The 18,609-nt window shown below is 50.3% G+C and overlaps 1 protein-coding gene across 1 annotated transcript in view; it reads left to right on the top strand.

The window, feature by feature from the left end:
• The window catches only part of si:ch211-11n16.2 (zinc finger FYVE domain-containing protein 1), a 19,748-nt gene extending 2,231 nt beyond the window's left edge, over window positions 1-17,517 (top strand). Inside the window, exons 3-11 of the mRNA XM_020536565.2 lie at window positions 989-1,206; window positions 2,625-2,731; window positions 3,952-4,060; window positions 5,027-5,124; window positions 5,980-6,097; window positions 9,770-9,940; window positions 11,272-11,452; window positions 13,322-13,432; window positions 14,411-17,517. Of these exons, the coding sequence (XP_020392154.2) occupies window positions 989-1,206; window positions 2,625-2,731; window positions 3,952-4,060; window positions 5,027-5,124; window positions 5,980-6,097; window positions 9,770-9,940; window positions 11,272-11,452; window positions 13,322-13,432; window positions 14,411-14,643 (1,346 nt within the window). The 3' untranslated portion in view covers window positions 14,644-17,517. The remainder of the gene's footprint in view (window positions 1-988; window positions 1,207-2,624; window positions 2,732-3,951; window positions 4,061-5,026; window positions 5,125-5,979; window positions 6,098-9,769; window positions 9,941-11,271; window positions 11,453-13,321; window positions 13,433-14,410) is intronic.
• Window positions 17,518-18,609: the final 1,092 nt, after the last annotated feature.

Raw genomic sequence — 18,609 nt, 5'->3', positions numbered from 1 at the left:
TGTGGGGGAGAGGAGGCATTCTGTGAGGGTAGAGGGGCCATTCCTGAGGGGGCACTGCCTGAGGGGGTGGAGGGGGGAATGGGGCACTGCCTGAGGGGGCCTTGCCTGAGATGGGGGTGTTGATGGAAGAGTGAGTGCGGAGGAGATGGGGTCAGAGGGTTAGCCCCTGACCTGTGAGAAAACGGTCACTGACCCTGAGTTGGTCAACCCGCTGGTAGTGAGGGAGGGGTTTGGATGCTATTCAACATCAAATCTATTCCATCCTTAACGTACCCAACGCCCATAGCCCCCATCTCCCATCCCCGCCCCCCACCACCTCACTCAGTCTAACTGTACCAGTCTATCTCGGGTTTGATGCTATCTCTCAGTTTCTCATTGACTTGAGAATTGCCCTCCCATAGCAAAGTGGCTGGTGAGATTCAGGACTGAAGGCCAACGCCGGGGAAATCGCTAAATCCCATGGTCGTGGCATTATTGCTAGACAATTAATCCAGAGACCCAGATATTTTTCCAGGGACCTGGGTTCAAATCCTGCCAGGGCAGCTGGTGGAATCTGAATGCAGTAAAACTCTGGAGACGATGGTCAGTTGGTGTAAAACTGATGATGGCCTTACCCCATCTGGCCTATATGTGACTCCGGTCCTATAATGTCTTTGACTCTTAACTGCTTGGGATGGGCAAGTAAAGCCCACTTCCTGTGAACAAAAAAATATTGAACTATGTTCTGAGACTCGCTTTCCATCCCATATTTATTAATTGAATTTAAATTCCATTAGATGCTGTTAAACCTATGCCCTCCCCCCAGTAATCCAGGGGTATTGCCAAGGCAGCACCAGAGCCTGGCACTAGGCTCACCACCACGTTCTCCAGTAGTGGCCTTGCCAACTATACCCGTGCCCCATGAATGGATTTTGTTTTGTTTTTTTTTAAAAAGCGGCTGCAGGTTACTTTTTTGATGCCGAGCCTCTGTGCTGTGTTGCCTTTCTAGACTCGCAGACTCCAGGGAATGCCGAGCAACTGCTCCAGAAGCGGTTCCACTTGCTCGGTTTGAGCACGGAAGCGTTCAACTCTGTCGAGTATGTTGGCACAAGGACAGCGGGCACCCCCACCGACTTCTCTGGCTTCCTGGAGGTGGTACGTCAACGGGCCAACAGTACGTTGACCCGCTCTCGGAGATCACCAGCCATTGTCTACAATGTGTTAAAGGTAAACCCTGGGGCGGGCAGACCGATTGGGGTATGTGACTCTGTCTCGCTGTCTGTCTCTCTCTCTCTCTCTCTCTCTCTCTCTGGCAGTCTGTCTCTCTCTCTGTCTTTCTTGGCATGAGCTGCCCTTCACTGTTGGCGCTCTTAGGCATCGGTGTGGCGATGGGCATATCAACCCATCGATCCTTGCCAAGTCTGTGGGGCCTTCTGGATGTCAGCAAGGTTTACAGGGGTGTGCCTCCCCCCTGCACCGGAATGCAAGTCGTTAACCTACAATGGCCACAACCGAAGCCGTGCAAGAGAACGTTCTGGAACCCCACGTTCTTGGCTTGCGGGAGGGTCTTCCACAACCCCCCTTACCCCCCCCCAGACTGCATCCTGTGTTGATGGGAGATGGGGCTTTAGTAAAATCTGGGATTGAAAGCTGGGCTCGGTGAGGGGGTCCATGGAATTTTTTTTTTTAAAAAACAGTTTCATCGGGTTCACTAATGTTCCTGCAGGGAAGGAAATCGGCCATTCTTACCTGGTCTGGCCCCCTACATGTGACTCCAGACCCAGTTGTGGTTGACTCTGAAATTGTCGAGCAAGACACTCCGTTCGAGGGCAATTAGGGATAAGTTACAAATGCTGGTTTTGCCCAGTGACACGAGAATTTAAGAAAAAAAATTGCTCCACCAAACAACTTGCATGAAGTTGATGGGCTGAATGGCCTCTCGTGGGCTGGCTTTGCATGAGAACAGGAATGCTGTCGCTCTCTCGCGCTCGCTCTCTCTTTCACGCTCGCTCTCTCTCTCTCGGGAGGCAGAAACGGAGAGAGAGGGGGATTCCCAGTGCAGTACTGAGGGAGTGCTGCTCGGTCAGCAGTGCTGTCTTTCAGGGGAGTTGTTAAACTAAGGCCCCTCTCTGCCACCCCCCCGGTTTGACGCGAGAGCCGCCACAGCGACCCGTGTCCTGGCCCCAGTATTCGCCGCGCAGCCTGTGTCACTTCCTTTGTTTTTAAAAACAAAAACCCACACCGATCTGTCGGTTACCGACATCTGTTTGTGGGATCTTGCTGTGCAGTTACTGTACTGTGCCTCTTGCATTCGTGGAAACGACAGTACTTCAGTGGCTGCGAAGCTGCGTTTGTGAAGGTTGCTGTAGGAATGCAGGACAACAAGGTGCAGGGCTGGATGAACACAGCAGGCCAAGCAGCATCATAGGAGCAGAGAGGCTGACGTTTCGGGCCTAGACCCTTCATCAGAAAAGGGGGAGGGGAAGGGGGTTTTGAAATAAATAGGGAGAGAGTGGGAGGCGGATAGAAGAGGGATAGAGGAGAGGAAACAAACAGGTCGAAGAGGCGGGGATGGTAGGAATGCAGGTTGTGTCTGATGTTGTTGCTCCTGTTTGACCTCCCCCACCCCACCCCCACCCCCTCAGGCTCTGAGCCTCCGCTTCGACGGTGAGATAACAGACAGCAGGATTGTGATTGACTGCTTTTTTCCTGACGAGTACTTCAGCTGCTCTAGCGTGTGCCTCAGTTGTGGGTGAGTTCTCCCTTCCGCTTATCATTGAGCTCTCTGTTACCGAATATGGGGATTCCCTTATCCAAGCCGTTCAGTCCCCTCGTAACCATAAGACACCGTTCGATCTCCCACCTCGTCTCTTCCAAAGGAAACTGACTATCCCCCACTGTTCGAATTCTTCGCTTCGGCCCCATCCTTTTCCATAAGGGGAAGGTGATGACCCGCTGGTATTAACGCTAGATTAGTCATATCAGCCGTGATCTAATGATGAAGCAAATTCAACGGGCCGAGTGGCCTAATTCAGCTCTGAGATATTACAGTGAACACGTGCCAAATGGCACATCAGAGAGCTGATGTAAACTGGGAGAAACGTCTTCACCTGGAGAGCAGGTGAGTCTGTGGAATTCTCTGCCACAGAACACGGCTGAGGCCAAAACGTTGAATGATTTCAAGAAGGAGTTGGATGTGGTTCATGGGGCAAAAGGGGTCAAGGGGAATGGGCACCAGGGGATGATCAGCCACGATCCTATTGAATGGCATAGCAGGCTGGAGGGGCCGAGCGGCCCACTCCTGTTCCTATATTCTATGATCCGATGTTTCAATACAGAGATTGATCGATTTGTTATTGAGGGATGTGGAACAAAGGTACATTCAATAATCAAGGAACACTGCAGGAGACCATTCAGCCCCTCCGGTCTGTTTATACCATTCAGTTAAAATGAATAACTCAAATCTATTTGCTTGCATCATTTCCAAATGGGCTACGTAGACCATAAGATAGAGGAGCGGAATTAGGCCGTTCGGCCCATCAGGTCATCTCCGCCATTCAATTCTTGGCTGTTACTTTTCCCAACCCGTTCTTTTGCCTTCTCCCCACGACCTTGATCCCCTCATTAATCAAGAACCTATCCACCTCCGTACTAAATATACTCAATGACTTGGCCTCCGCAGCCCACTGGGTCAATGAATCTCACAGATTCCGCACCCTCTGGCTGAAGAAATTCCTCCTCATCTCAGTTCTAAAGGCTCGTCCCTTCGCTGTGCCCTCGGGTCCTGGTCTCTCCTACTCGTGGAAACATCTTCTCCACATCCACTCTATCCAACCCTCTCAGTATCCTGTAAGTTTCAATGAGATTCCAAGCCCACCTTCCGCTCCCGTTCAGTGAGTTTCTCTGTAACTGGGAGAGTGAATGTTGTTATTCCCTGTGTGTTTCTTTTTTTCCTCCCCTGTTTGTTTGAAGGGCTCACTGTACAAACAGCATGAATCATCTGAAGGACAGCGTCCCACATGAGGCAGCTGGGAGATGTCGATACATGCACCAATATAACAACAAGGTGTTAATCTGCAGGGTAGGTGTGGGCTTCCTGCAGAAGCGAGTACAATTTTTGTCATTTTAAGAAATGTTTAGACTGGTAGATGGGTGGAGGGATACAGACCAAATGCAGGCAAGTGGGACTGGTTTAATTGTGTTAAAACTGGGTGACATGGGCAAGTTGGGCCGAAGGGCCTGTTTCCAAGCTGCAGATCTCTATGACTTGTTCCCCCCACCCTACTTTAAGCAGGGAGGGTCAGTGAGGAGGCTTAATTAAATGCTTTCAACACTGTGAAGAACACAGCAGACGGTGGAATTTGAATTCAATAAAATATCTGGAATTAAGAATCTAATGATGACCGTGAATCCATTGTAGATTGTCGGAAAATCCCATCTGGTTCATTAATGTCCTTCAGGGAAGGAAACTGCCATCCTTACCTGGTCTGGCCTACATGTGACTCCAGACCCACAGCAATGTGGTTGACTCTTAACTGCCCTCCGGGCAATTAGGGATGGGCAATAAATGCTGCCTAGCCGTGAATGAATAATGAATAAAAAGATAACCCAATCCAGTGGCAGGAGGGTCAGTAACCAAAGGGACACAGATTTAAAATAATCATCTGCACCGTCAAAGGGGACATGAGTAGGGTGTAGGCATTTACTGCATTTATTGTCCGCCCTGGATGAGGTGGTGGTGAGCTGCTTTCTTGATCTGTTGCAGTCTGCATGCTGTAGGGAGGGAATTCCAGGATTTTGACCCAGCAATTCTGAAGGAAAAGCGATTAAAATTCAGGATGGTGCAAGTCACTGCAGCTCACTGTTTAATGAGCAGTGGGGAAGGCAGCAGGGTGACCAGCCTTCCTGGCTGTCTTTTGCGTGTTGAGCCTAACAATTTGCGGGGGAGCAGGGATGGTTCTGCGAGGGCGGGCGGGGGGGGGGGGAAGAGGTGTCAGCGAGAGATTTAAGGCCTGGGTCAAAATGCCTCTTGTTTGATCTGATCCAGGTGTGCTATGAGCGAGGCTGGGAAGTAACTGTCAATCCGAAAACCTCCGCATCCACAGACAGCAAGTGGTTGGGACTTGCAACTTATGTCTGGTCTGGGTGAGTGAGTGAATGAGTTGTGACTATCACTGGAAGTTGTAAAGACAGCTGCGATGGAAGGAGGTAGGTGAGCAGGGGCCCTAGGCTTCTGTGTTTTTGCAAGAATGGAGTGCGCTAGCATAAAACTGACGTGGCTCAAGTCACTCCTGCAAATCCACCCCACTCTCCTGTGCCGCTTCTCCTGAACAGCTCCCTGCATTCCAAATATGTTCTGCCTTCCAAAAAGCCTCCCTGTGCAGCGCCGAGAGAGCGCCGCGCTGTCGGAGGGTCAGCGCTGGGTGGAATGTTAATGCAAGGCCCCCTGTTGCTGTCTTGGATACAAGATCCCACACAATATGGTTGGAGAATTGGCGAGAATGTTATTTCCTGATGTGCTGCCTGACGCTTATCGCCTATTCGCTTAAACAAAACTCTCAGTGCCCTTTATGGGATCTTGCTGTGTGCAAATGGGCTGCCACGTTTCTACATTTTGGAGCAGTGGAAACGCCTTGATCAGCTGTAAAGCATGGCCGATCCTAGGTGGAAGGGCACTACGTAAGTGCAAGATTTCCTCTTCCTCTGTTTCTTGAGGCAGACTGTAGTATTTTCCCGGAATCTGGACCTGGAGGCTATGGAACTCCAGGATCCTGCAGTCTCCGTCTGAGAGCCGGAAATTATCGTTGACCATTTTGGCCCTGCTTTGTGTTCTCTGTCTGATTTCCGCATGCCAGCCACCAACTTGTTTGTTTTAATCCCTCGAAATCCCAATGATATGACAGGAAAATGAAAGAAATAGAGAGAGGTACGTTTATACGAAACCCGACTGGCAATGCAGAGTTTGGTTTCTAGCTGTCTGTCTTTTAATTTGCTGCTTAGGTATGTTCTGGAATGTCCAAACTGTGGGATTATCTACCGCAGCAGACAGTACTGGATTGGAAACCAAGATCCTGAGGCATCTGTCGTACGTCCTGAGCTAAAACACGTGTGGCTTGGGGTAAGTACACAGCATTGTAGCCCAGTCTCTGGGCTTTAGAGATTAGTGCTCAGGCACGTTCACAAGGAAGAATTAACAAAAAAATTGCATGGAAACAAAGAAGGTAGGGACAGATGGAGGTCATTTTGAGCCTGCTCTGTAATTCAGTCTGATCTTTGAGCTTCAGAAAAGATCCTTGATCTTTTGGGTCCAGACCCGAAACGTCAACCTTCCTGCTCCTCTGATGCTGCTTGGCCTGCTGTGTTCATCCAGCTCTACACCTTGTTATCTCAGATTCTCCAGCATCGGCAGTTCCTACTATCTCTGATCTTTGAGTTCAATGCCCTAATCTTAATCCCCCACCCCACCAAATATTACTTCATCCCTTTAGCAACAAGAGCTATTTCTGAATTTCTGAAGAAGGGTCCCGACCTGAAACGTCAACTTTCCTGCCCCTCTGATGCTGCCTGGCCTGCTGTGTTCATCCAGCTCCACACTGTTATCTCTGACTCCAGCATGGGCAGCTCTTACTGTCTCTAGCAGCTATATCTTTTTTTGAAAACACAATGTTTTGGCCTCAGCCACTTTCTGTGGCAGTGAATTCTACAGGCTCCTCACTCTCTGAAGGTGAAGACATTTCTCCTCATCACAGTCGAACTCTTATCCTTAAACTGTGATCTCTGAACTCTCCCACCATCGGGAACATCTTTTCTGTGCCAGCCTGTCTAGCGTTGTTAGAATTTCCCAGGAGATCCCACCTCGTTCGTCTAAACTCAGTGAATACTATCTGAACTGACTCCACCTCTCCTTGTACATCAGTCTGAGCATCCCTGCAATCAATTTGGTAAACTTTCGCTGCACGCTGTCTCTGTTGGAGCAACATCCTTTCTCTGAAAAAGAGATCAGAACTGTGCGCAATATGCCAGGTGTGGCCTCACCCCTGCAAATTGCAGCAAGACGTTGTTGTATCTCTACTCAAATGCTGTCACCAACATACGGTCTGTTTTCTTTACTGCTCACCGCACCTTCAGCGGTTTCTATGCTGGGTGTTTCGAGGCTGGAACGTGAGGGGGTTGTTCGTTCAAGGCTTTTGATGATAGAAAAATTGGATCGTCCTCTGCACAGGTGGGGTGGAGGGGGGCACTGTTCGTGGGCCCACGGGATTAGGGCAGGGCTGAGGGGATGAGGTGAGTTGCTGTTGTAGAACATCAACAAGGACTAGATGGGCTGAATGGCCTCCCCCTCTGAGGAAGGATGTGCCGGCGATGGAGGGAGTGCAGTGAAGGTTTACCAGACTGATTCCTGGGATGGTGGGATTGACGTATGAGGAGATGCTGGATCAGTCAGGACTGTGTATACTGGAGTTCAGCAGAATGAGGGGCTGCTGTCACAGAAAAGTATAAAGTCCTGATAGAATCAGACAAAGAAGGATGTTCCTGAGGTCCAGGGAGTCCCGAAGTGGGGGGTGGGAGCGGAGGGGCGGGTGTGCGCAGTCTAAGGATTCAGGGTGGGATTGAGATGAGGAGAGCAAGGATCCTTTGGAATTCTCTGTCACAGAAAGCAGTCAAGGCTGAAACATTTTAATGTTTTAATGAAGAAGTTAGATGCAGCTCTTGGGGTTAAAGGGATCAAAGAGTGTGGAGGAGAAAGCAGGAACAGGGGGCTGAGATGGACGATCAGCTGTGATCATATTGAACAGGGGCAGCAGGCTGGAAGGGCCGAATGGCCTACACCTGCTCCTGTTTTCAGTGTTTCCGTGCTGTATCCGTTTCCTGCTCCTAAACCCTGATTCGGGAGGATAATGTGGCCCCTCATACCCCCTTGGAAAACCACCTCCTGCAGTTCTCGCTGCCTCTGGGGGGAGGGTGCTGTCCGTTTTTATTTGGGTTTTAGTAATGATCGATTCTGCCCACGGCCACCATCTGCTGTGTCATGGTGAGGGTGGTTGTGTTCACCTGGCCCGAGACGAACCCACGCAGCCGGTGAGAGAGAGACAGCCAAGCTTGGGCTGTAAACAGCCTGGGGCCATCTGTCAGAGAGTGCTCCCCTCGATGCTCACAGCTTTTGACAGGCTGTAGGTATCAGCAGTGAGTGAATTGACTGAACAAGTGTTTAAGTGTCTGTGAACAACCCGAGGAGACCAGAATGTGACAAACGCTCAGTGAGTTCACTAGAGAGTTGGGTGACAGACCGAATGAGGCATTTACCTAACTATTGAAAATTTACTGCTTTTACACTGGGATCCCAGAATAGAGAGAGATGAGTAAAGATTTACAACAATTGAGCATTCCTCTCTCTCTCTGTGTCTCTCTCTCTCTCTCTCTCTCTCTCTGTGTGTGTGTGTGTCTCTGTCTCTCTCTCTCTCTCTCTCTCTCTCTCTCTCTGTCTCTCTCTCTCTCTGTGTGTGTGTGTGTCTCTCTGTCGCTCTGTCTCTCTCTGGCTCTCTCTCTGTGTGTCTCTGTGTGTCTCTCTGTGTCTCTCGTCTTCTGCTCCACTCCTTTCGGCTTTTGTTATCTGCCCATCCCCCATCCCTCTGAATTCCTGGCATGCCCCCGGATGAGGTCACCCCCTGCAGCTGAAGGAAGTGCTGTCATCCAGGGAATAGGTATCTGTCGTACGGAAGACAGGGACCAGGCAGGAAGGGAGGGAATCCCCCAAGTCCATCTCACTCGCACTCCCTCTTTTTTTTTTCCCCCGGAGATTTACACGGATATTTCCAGGACTGGAGGGTCCAAGCTATAATTGAAAGATTGGATAGACTGGGATGGTTTTTCCTTGGAGCAGGGAAAGTTGAGATGGAACCTGATAGAGGTGTATAAGATTGAAGGGCGTGGATAAGAAGTCACTTTTATCATTAATATCCAGGAGAAGTGGATTTACGGTAGAAGACGAAGAGGAGAGATGAGATTTTGTTTCTTCTTCACCAAGAGAGCAGTGGGTCTGGAACTCGCTGCCTGAAACAATGGATGTGTCAAAAAATCTCTTGTAACGTTTAAGCAGTGCTTAGATATCCACTTGCATTGCTGTAACCTCCAGGGCTCTGGGACCGAGAGCAGGAAAATGGGATTAGCATAGTCAGATCTTTGTCAACAAACATGGATACGATGGGCCAAATGGCCTCCTGTAGCTGTGAACGTGGATGAGGATTGCGTGTTCGGAATAATTAAATGCGGAGATGCTTTTGGAAAAGCCACTGTGTGCTTTCCCTTTTAAGAGGGTTCACCTTTAGAGAGCAGCGGTGATCTGTAAATGACATTTCTGTTGGGTTTGTTCTCTCGCCTGCAGCATCAAGGCTGTGCGTTTGGGTCCAGCTCCAGGGTCATGTGCAGAAAATCCAGGACATGATGGGAGCAGGGGTGGGGAGTGCTGCACTGTCTGAGGTGTTGTTCAGATGAGACATTAAACCCCGGCCCCCCCCACCCTTTGCCTTTGGGTGAATGTAGAAAGGATGACGCGACAGGGTCTAGGAAAGATCAGGGGAGGTCTCCCTGGTCGGTTATTTATCTCCCCCCACCCACCCAGGCTGTTATTTTAAAATCCAGAACGTCACGATCCCGTTGTGGTTTTGGGGTGGCTCGCTCTGCGCAGGTTAGCTGTGCTTCGAACAGAAGCTATTCCTCCAGGCGCTGGGAGTCCGAGGTCACAAGCGACGCTGTGGAAATGCAAACACGTTCCCTGTTTGATAAATCTCAGATGGAGTCGTTCCTGGGGACGAACCATAACGGGGCTCAGCGAGTACTGGACGGCGTCAACTTTGTGATCCAGTCGGTCTCCGAGTACAGTACAGGGCCAAGCAAAGCGATCACCTCTTGGCTGACGGATCAAGTGGCCCCAGATTATTGGAGGCCCAACTCCCAGATCATGGTGAGTCCATCTCTCTTTCTCTCTTTCTCTCTTTTTTTATGGTTTTGAAATAGATCCCCCGTTGTGACTGATCCGGATTCTGGTCTCGATCAGGCAGGAATATAAGACAGAGTGAAGCAAAGAACAGTACAGCACAGGAACAGGCCCTTTGGCCTATCCAAGCCTGTGCCAACACAGTTTGCCCTTCCATACTAAAACTGTCTTCACTTACGGGATCTGTATCCCTCTGTTCCCTTCCTGTTCATGTATTCGTCCAGGTGTTCCTTGAAAACTGCTATTGTGTCTGCTTCCACCACCTCCTCTGGCAGCGCGTTCCAGGCACTCACCACCCTTTGCGTGAAAAACATGCCTTGCACATCTCTTTTAAACTTTCCCCCTCGCACTCTAACCTGTGTCCCCCAGTAATTGACCCCTCCACCCTGGGAAAAACCTCATGCTTTCCACTCTATCCATGCCATTCACAATCTTATAAACTTCTTCAGGTCACTCCCTTCAACCTCCTGCATTGCAGTGAAAACAATCCCAGTCTATCTAACCTTTCTTCATAGCTAAAATCCCCCATACCAGGCAGCATCCTAGTAAACCTTTTCTGTACCCTCTCCAAAGTATCTACATCCTTCTGGTAATGTGGTGACCAGAACTGTACACAATATTCCAAATGTGGCCTAACTAAAGTTCTATAAAGCTACAGCATAACTTGTCTATCCTTATACTCATGCCCCTTCCAATGAAGGCAAGCATGCCATAAGCCTTTTTTACTACATTATCTACCTGCGCTGCCACCTTCATTGATGTGTGGACCCACACACCCAGATCCCTCTGCATATCAATACTCCTAAGGGTTCTGCCATTCACTGTATAATTTCCACCTGTACTTGACCTTTTATGGCTCTAGGCCTTTTTTAATACCTTATCTGCCTAGCAATAGACACGTCTGTCTCATTGGAGCTGGAGGGTTGTGAGTTCAAATCCCACTCCCTGAGGTTTCAGCTCTGAATCCCGGCTGGCATTCCCAGTGCAGCGCTTGAGGGAGTGCTGCGTTGTTGGAGCTGCTGGCTTTCGGATCAGACTTTAAAGCGAGGAACGTGACTGTTGTGGTGGCCGGATGTGAAAGATCCCATTGCCAGCGCCTCAGGGAAGCGGGATGGCGGGGGGGTTCTGCCTGTGTGTTATTTGCACATCATGAAAACAGTTATGTGCGTGTGCGTGTGTCTGCGCGCGTGTGCGTGTGTGTGTGTCTGTCTCTGTGCTTGTGTGTGTGGGTGCGTGTGGGCGCATGCGTGTCTCGGTGTCTCTCCTCAGCCGTTGGGCTGATTGTTGATTCTCTGCAGGAATGCCATCAGTGCAAGAAACGTTTTGAGGACGGGGACCGTAAGCATCACTGTCGGGCATGCGGAGAGGGTTGCTGTGATGCCTGCTCCAGTAAAAGCATGCCAGTCCCAGAGCGGGGCTGGGGGACTGCTGCAGTGAGAGTGTGTGACGATTGCTTCAGAACAGGTGGGAACAGCACAGGTAATCATTGGTGACGCCCTGTTACCCTCTCGCTCAGCACAAACACCTCGCCCGTTCCGTACAATGTTAACAGGATGATTACAGTGCGCATGGGAGGCCACTTGCCCCATTGTGTGTGTGCTGGCCCCTTTGGAAGGAGCCACTCTTCCCCACCCCCCACCCACCCCATGGACAAGTATCCTTGTGCCTTTGTCAATTTTAAGGTCACGATCCAATTCCCTCAAGAAGATGCTCACCACCAAAGCCCAGGATTTGGGTGGGTGGGTGGGGGGTCCATTAGTGCCCGATAACTGGAGCTCTAGGATAGGAGCAGGACTGCTGAGCTTGGGTCAGAGGTCGGGATTTGGGTTAGGACCGGGGACGAAGATTTCAGTCCTTCTCCCTGCTGACTTGATACCTTTCCCAGGGCAGTTAGGGACAGGTAATATAATCTAGCCCAGCCAGGGATTCCTGAACTGGAGTTCTGTGTTTAAGGTGTGCAAGATCTTAACGTCCCCTTCTTGCTCTTGTAACGTATCCCCCTCTTAATAAAACCAGGGATATTGTATGTTTTATTAACTGAGCTCTTGACCTGTCCTAGCACCTTCAATGATTTATGTATATACGTACCAAGAACCTCCTGCTCCTGTACCCTTTGTAGTGTTTACATAGTCTCCCTACTTTCTTCCTCCCAAAAGTGAATCATTTTAGGCAACAGTCACTGTTATCATAGAATCCCGGCAGTGTGGAAACAGGCCCTTCGGTCCACACTGACTCTTAGAGCATCCCACCCAGACCCATCCCCCTAATCTACACTATGGGTAATTTCCCATGGCCAATCCACCCTAACCTGCACATCTTTGGACTGTGGGAGGAAACTGGAGCACCCGGAGGAACCCCACACAGACACAGGGAGAATGTCACCCAAGGGTGGAATCGAACCTGGGTCCCTGGTGCTGTGAGGCAGCAGTGCTAACCACTGAGCCACCATGCCGCCCAATAATGTTGGAAATGAGAGAGCCAGTTTATACACGGCAAGCTCTCCCAAAAATATAATGTGACAGTAAGCAGATCCTCTCACTGTAATGTAGATCCGGGGGGATAAATATTGACCAGGACACTGGGGCGGGGAGAACTCCCCTCGTTTTCAGGCTAACGCTATAAGGCATCTTGTGCATCCCGCAGGGACAAAAGCTTTCGGATCTGTCTCTAATCCGGAAGATGGCACCTCTGACGGTGCAAGCCCTCTCTGTACCAGAACCAGGAGAGTTACTGAATTGTAGACCACTGTGCCATTAGGGAGGGAGTTTATAATTTTGACCCAGTGACAGACGGTGATTGTAATGCTGCAGGTTGTCCTGTGGGGGCACCAAGGGCAGTGTTGCTGCACATGTTCCTTATGGCTTTACTGGGAGGGGGGTGGAGGGCTATGGGTTAGGGAGTGGCTAGTTAGAGAGGGACTGGGAGTAAATTGGGTCCTGGAGGACTTGTCACATGACCCCCTCCCAAACTGCCCAGTCATTGGGCAACCCTCCTCATGACACACTGCCTTCCTAGGCCAATCACAAAACAAGAAGTTATGTGTCGTCCAATCGGATAATGAGTGTTAGTGAAACAGCCTTTTCTTTCGTTCAACATCTTTTTAACATCTGGGAAGGAGAAATGTCAAAAAAAAATAACAATCTGTTTAAATGTCCCGGAGATTTATCTCCAGGGTTGGAGGGTCTTGGAAAATGCCTCCCAATTCCTGGAGAATTTGGGCTCTGTTCTGGGGGATTGGTGATCCCGTTTCCCATCAGCCATGATGGTAATGGTGAAGGGTCACTTTCTCCTTTCTTCCAGTCAGTTTTTTTTGTTTGTTTTTTTTTCCTGAATAAAACTGCTTCTCAGGAAAGGAGCTGGAGTCGGCGAGAGAAGGCACAGGGTTACTGGCGCGCAGGATTACAGAGGCGGCGCAGAGCACTCTAGATACGATGGCTTCGGCAGTCGAATATCCTCTTGGTACGTACGACCGACTGTTGTCTTCGTTGTTTCGTGGGCTGCCGGCGCCCCTGGCAATGTCAGCTTTTGTTACCCATCCCCGATTACCCCTTCAGCTGAGGGCCTCCCCCTGGTCGTTTTCAGAGAGAGCCCCATTGCTGCGGGCCTGGAGTCACGTGTAGGTCCCAGACCACGTAAGGATGGCGGATGTCCGTCCCCAAAGGGACCAGATGAGTTTTGATGATGGTTGTGACGGTTGCCATCGCTGAACGGGGTGGGAGAGAACAAATTGACGTTGTTTTTATCAGTAAAGCAACTGGCGAGTCACCTGTGTCACCAACGAAATTAACAATTAAAATGTGCATCTTTTGCACCTTTTTGTTAAAGGGGAAAGGGTGGGAGTTGAATTAAAAGGGTGTTGGAGGGAGAGAGATTGCATTGCAGCCCTCACAGTGCCCACTATTCTCTCAGTGCCTGGAGGGTGCTGTTGGACTCACAGACACAGCCCTGCCTGTGGATGATGGGCAGATAGACTGCTGTTAGCCCACGCCCCCCGCAACCCCTTCCCTTCCCTTCCCTCCCCTCACGACCCCCCTCACACGAGCGGCTGTGCTGGGCTTCGAACCCATGTCACCAGAGCATTAAGCTGGGCTTTTTGGATCACCTCTGTTTTCCCCCCCACCTCCCCTCAGTGTCCGAGGGGCACAGATATATATCGGAGGGTAATGGGGTGCTGGAGATTTCCCAGATAAGGAGGGGATGACAATGTGAAAAACGAGAATCAAATCCAGCTCCTTGCCCTTTTTAATGGGCTGAAGGGCCTCACCTGTGCCATTTGACTCCTGGCCTAGGCTTCCTGGTGATGCACAGGCAGTGTCTGTGGTAACTGCATTCCCAAGGAGCAGGAGGAGGAGGAGTGAGGCCTGTGTGGGTGAGGTCGTGTGGTATTTTTGTTTTCCTGCAATTTATTTTCCACCCCGGGTTGTTGTTGTTTTCCAGGATTTGTCAAGGAGGTGGCGAGGCCTGACTATTGGGTGCCGGATCACGAGCTGGTCAAGTGTCACCGCTGCGCGAAGCCCTTTTCTGGCACAACGGCCAAGCACCACTGCCGAGCCTGCGGCCTAGGCGTTTGTGGTCAGTGCTCCCCGGAGCTGAGGACTGTGCCATCTCGGGGCTGGCACCACCCGGTCAGGGTCTGCCTGGAGTGTAGCGAGAATAAAGGGGAGCTCTGAAGCCCAGCGCCTCTTTCCCCCAGCCCCTTCACTCCGAGTTTTGGTCAGCCGCGCGAGAGGACCGCCACCTCGAGGGGGCAGGATCAGAGTCGGATTCCAGGGAAGGTTCACCGGGCTTCCTACGTCCTCGCTCGGCTAACCCATGCCTGGTTCCTGCCGGGCTGTTGGGTCAAAGCCACAAGAAACGTTGACTAGGCCCCTCGTGTTGACGCCGGCCTGAAGGGACAAATATGGCCAACAGGCCTGGAGGTCACCAAAATCCTGGAGAGTCTGTCATGTGACTTATTATCACTTCACTCCTCTTCTCCCCCCCCCACCAAATCAGCCATTGGCTGCCCTACGCGTCAATCATCATGATCCCGGTTCACCGCGCCACCCCCAACAACCAATCAGGAAATGAGCAACCTCTTTCTGAAGAAGGGTCTAGGCCTGAAGCGTCAGCCTTCCTGCTCCTCTGATGCTGCTTGGCCTGCTGTGTTCATCCAGCTCTACACCTTGTTATCTCTTTCTCCGCACTGGCTGAAATGGAGCGCTGGCCAAACTGCCTCTGGGTTAATGTGTTGAGATGAATTTAAGTGGAAGTCACTAACGAACATTGAAGATTGTGTGTGTGTGTGAGTGAGAGTGTGATTGATGCCCCTGTGTCCCAGGAGTTAAACTTCAACCCCAGGAGACTGCAGGGCAATCCTGGGGATGGGGGATGTGAGGGGCTCGGAGAAATGCGAGCATCTGAATAAATAGGAGCCACCTGTTCAGCTCTTTGAACCTATTTCGCTGTTCAGTACAGTCACAGCTGGTCTGGCTCGAGCCTCAGCCCTTCAACCCTTAGATTCTTGGGGCTGACTGATTTGTCAATTGAACTTGACCTCAAAAATATTCAGTAATCCCGCTGCTACAGCCTGTTGGAGGAGACAGATAAGGTGCGATGTATTTGCACATGTCGGAAGCTACACCAATAAAAACTCACTCAGGAGCCTGTGTTCTGTGTAGGTGAAAGGAATTTGTACAGACAATTATTTCTTCCTCCAACTGCGCCCCCCCCCCCCAAAAAAAAGGGGTCATGAGACAGCCAATCGCTGCATCCCCAAGGCAACACCTCGACCAATCAGAATTGACCCACCTGGTCTGTGAATGAAGATTGACAGCTAATGGCCCTATAGCACCCCCCCTCCCCTTGACCAATCAGAATCGACCTGTCTGGTCTCTGAATGCAGATTGACAGTCAGCTGCCCCATGGCATCACCCTGACCAGTCAGAATCAAGCTGCCTGGTCTGTGAATGAAGATTGACAGTTAACTGCTCTTGCTGCCTGTCCCAGCCAGCGACGGCCCGACCAATCAGCACCCTCTGCTCATGATGCATGGAAGGCTTGTCCCTCCGTTCAGAAACAAGACCAGAAATCACTGGAAAAGCCCAGCAGGTCTGGCAGCGTCTGTGGAGAGAAATCGGGGTTAACGTTCGGGTTGAGTGACCCTTCCTCAGAATGCCTCTGTTCAAGTCTGTTTCTCTCTTCCTCATCCTGCTGATAGTGAGACAGTCCGCCTCACTGTCTTGTCTCCTTTCAGCAACATTTTAAACATGCCGATTATAAGCTGCAGGCTGGAACTATTCCCCCGATGTTGTTCTGCACCTTCTCTCTGGCCTTCGCATCCTCCCTAAAGGTGGATCTCAGTTTCCGTTTTAAATTGGCTGAAAATGGATGGAGGAGTGAACCTGAGCTCAGTGTTGCAGTGTGCAATGAATAAGTGGAGCCCAAAGGCAGCAGATGCATGAAACACCATCATCTCCCAGCGCTCACCACCCTGACTTGGAAATATATCACCGTTCCTTCCTTGTCACTGGGTCAAAATCCTGGAACTCCCTCCCTAAGGACACTGTGGGTCAACCTACAGCCCATGGACTTCAGTGGTTCAAGGAGGCAGCTCACCCCCACCTTCTCAAAGGGGCAATTAGGGATGGGCAATAAATGCTGGGCCCAGCCAGCAATGCCCACATCCCATGAACTAATTTCAAAGCTTCTAAGAACTTTTTTTATTTGTGTGTTTCAAAACATTCCACAGTGCGCTTTCTTTTTGAAGAGGTTAGCACAGTCTTCAATACTTTGTAAAGGGATTTTCCCCAGTCTCTACTTCTCGGACCTTTTTACTGAGCACCAGACTCCCTTGTTTTTTCCCCGCATTCGGGGCCTGGGACCGACTGAGTTCGTTGGAGGGGAAGCTTAAATCGATTTGGTTCAGTCATTTTTGTCAGTGTGAGCATTTGAGGATAGGCGTGGGTTAAGCCCTCATAGTGGCTCACTCGTTCTCACAGATTAATAAACTTAGCATTCCTGCTTTTAATGCTCCGTTTCCTCACACTGCTCGAACAACTGCGTAGAAATCGTGATGCACTCAGTGGCCACATAGCCTTGTGATTCTCAATGGAGCCCAGGTGTCCCGTGGTCTGTGATGGGAGAGGGGTTATGCCTTCAGAGGGAATAGGAGACCACTTTACAGGTTGTAACTTAATGAGTTAGTGAGTGGACGGTCAGAGGGGTTTTAATTTATTTCTAAGCTACAACAAAAGTCTCCAGTGACCCTTACACTGCCTAATAAAATGCAGTTAGTGAGCATAACTGTGAACATATTGTGTTCCTATTAACCACAGCCAATGACAGCAGTGTGTGGTCTCCAGGAATCATTGACATAAAGATTATCCAGTATCTCCGTTTCTCTGTATTGATTTAAAAGCACCTGAGGAGTGACTGTGTGATGGTGCAGTCTGTGTGTGGGGTTTGTGACACGTCAGAGATTAGTTGTCAATCTTTTTTTTGAGCCCTGAAGTCTGAATCAAACTGAAAGAAATTGCACCTCCCTCATTAAAAGGTGAGACTTTTGAGTTGGTGTTTGTTTCTGTTTTAAACACTCCACTCCCCCCCCGCTTCACACACAGACAGGACAGCTCGCACAACATCAGAGACGGAGCTTGTACAAAGAGCAGACCACTGGGGTAGGGCTAGTAGGGAGCTAGCAGAAGTATGTTGGACTGAGTGGCCTCGTTCTGTACTGTACCGTTCTGTGAACAGTTTGCATCGCTGCTGAGCCAAGTGCCATTCAGCAGGTTGGGCCAGTTCCATGTTTATTTAGTCCATCACAAAAGTTTCGGGGTTGGGGGGGGGGCTGGGGGGGGGGGGGGGGGGGGGTGAGATTAAATGCAGAGCTTCTGATTGGCCAAAGTGATCATTTGAGCAATCGGGTTAAACTTGTACCTTTTTGCTAACAAGGTGTGAGTGTGAGTGCCCGGGGAGCGGGCAAACAAGGAGCAAGGGCAGGCCACTCGGCCCTTTGAAGCTGCTGCATCGGTTAATAAGATCGTGGATGAGCTGATTTTAACCTCAACGCTGCATTCCTGCATCTCGGGGTGGCTCAGTGGTTAGCACTGCTGCCTCACGGCACCAGGGACCCGGGTTCAATTCCACCCTCGGGCGACTGTGTGTTGTGTGGAGTTTGCACATTCTCCCTGTGTCTGCGTGGGTTTCCTCCCACAATCCGAAGATGTGCAGGTTAGGATGGATTGGCCATGGGACATTGTCCAATAGTGTCCAGGGATGTGTAGATCCCTGTAAAGGGGAGGTGCTGGCCTAGTGGTATTATCGCTGGACTGTTAATCCAGAGACCCCGATAATGTTCTGGGGACCCGGGTTCAAATCCCATCAGGGCAGATGGTGGAATTTGAATTCAATAAGTATCTGGAATTAAGATTTTAATGATGACCATGAATCCATTGTTGATTGTCAGAGAAACCCATCTGGTTCACTAATGCCCCTTTAGGGAAGGAAACTGCCATCGTTCCCTGGTCTGGCCTACATGTGACTCCAAACCCACAGCAATGTGGTCATCTCTTAACTGCCCTCTGGGCAATTAGGAATGGGCAATAAATGCTGCCTAGTCAGCGACACCCTCATTTCGTGAATGAATAAAGAAAAAA

This window comes from Rhincodon typus, chromosome 39, assembly GCF_021869965.1.
Source record: "Rhincodon typus isolate 14 chromosome 39, sRhiTyp1.1, whole genome shotgun sequence".
In the NCBI taxonomy this organism is placed as follows: domain Eukaryota; kingdom Metazoa; phylum Chordata; class Chondrichthyes; order Orectolobiformes; family Rhincodontidae; genus Rhincodon; species Rhincodon typus.
This window is presented reverse-complemented; position numbering and strand designations above follow the sequence as displayed.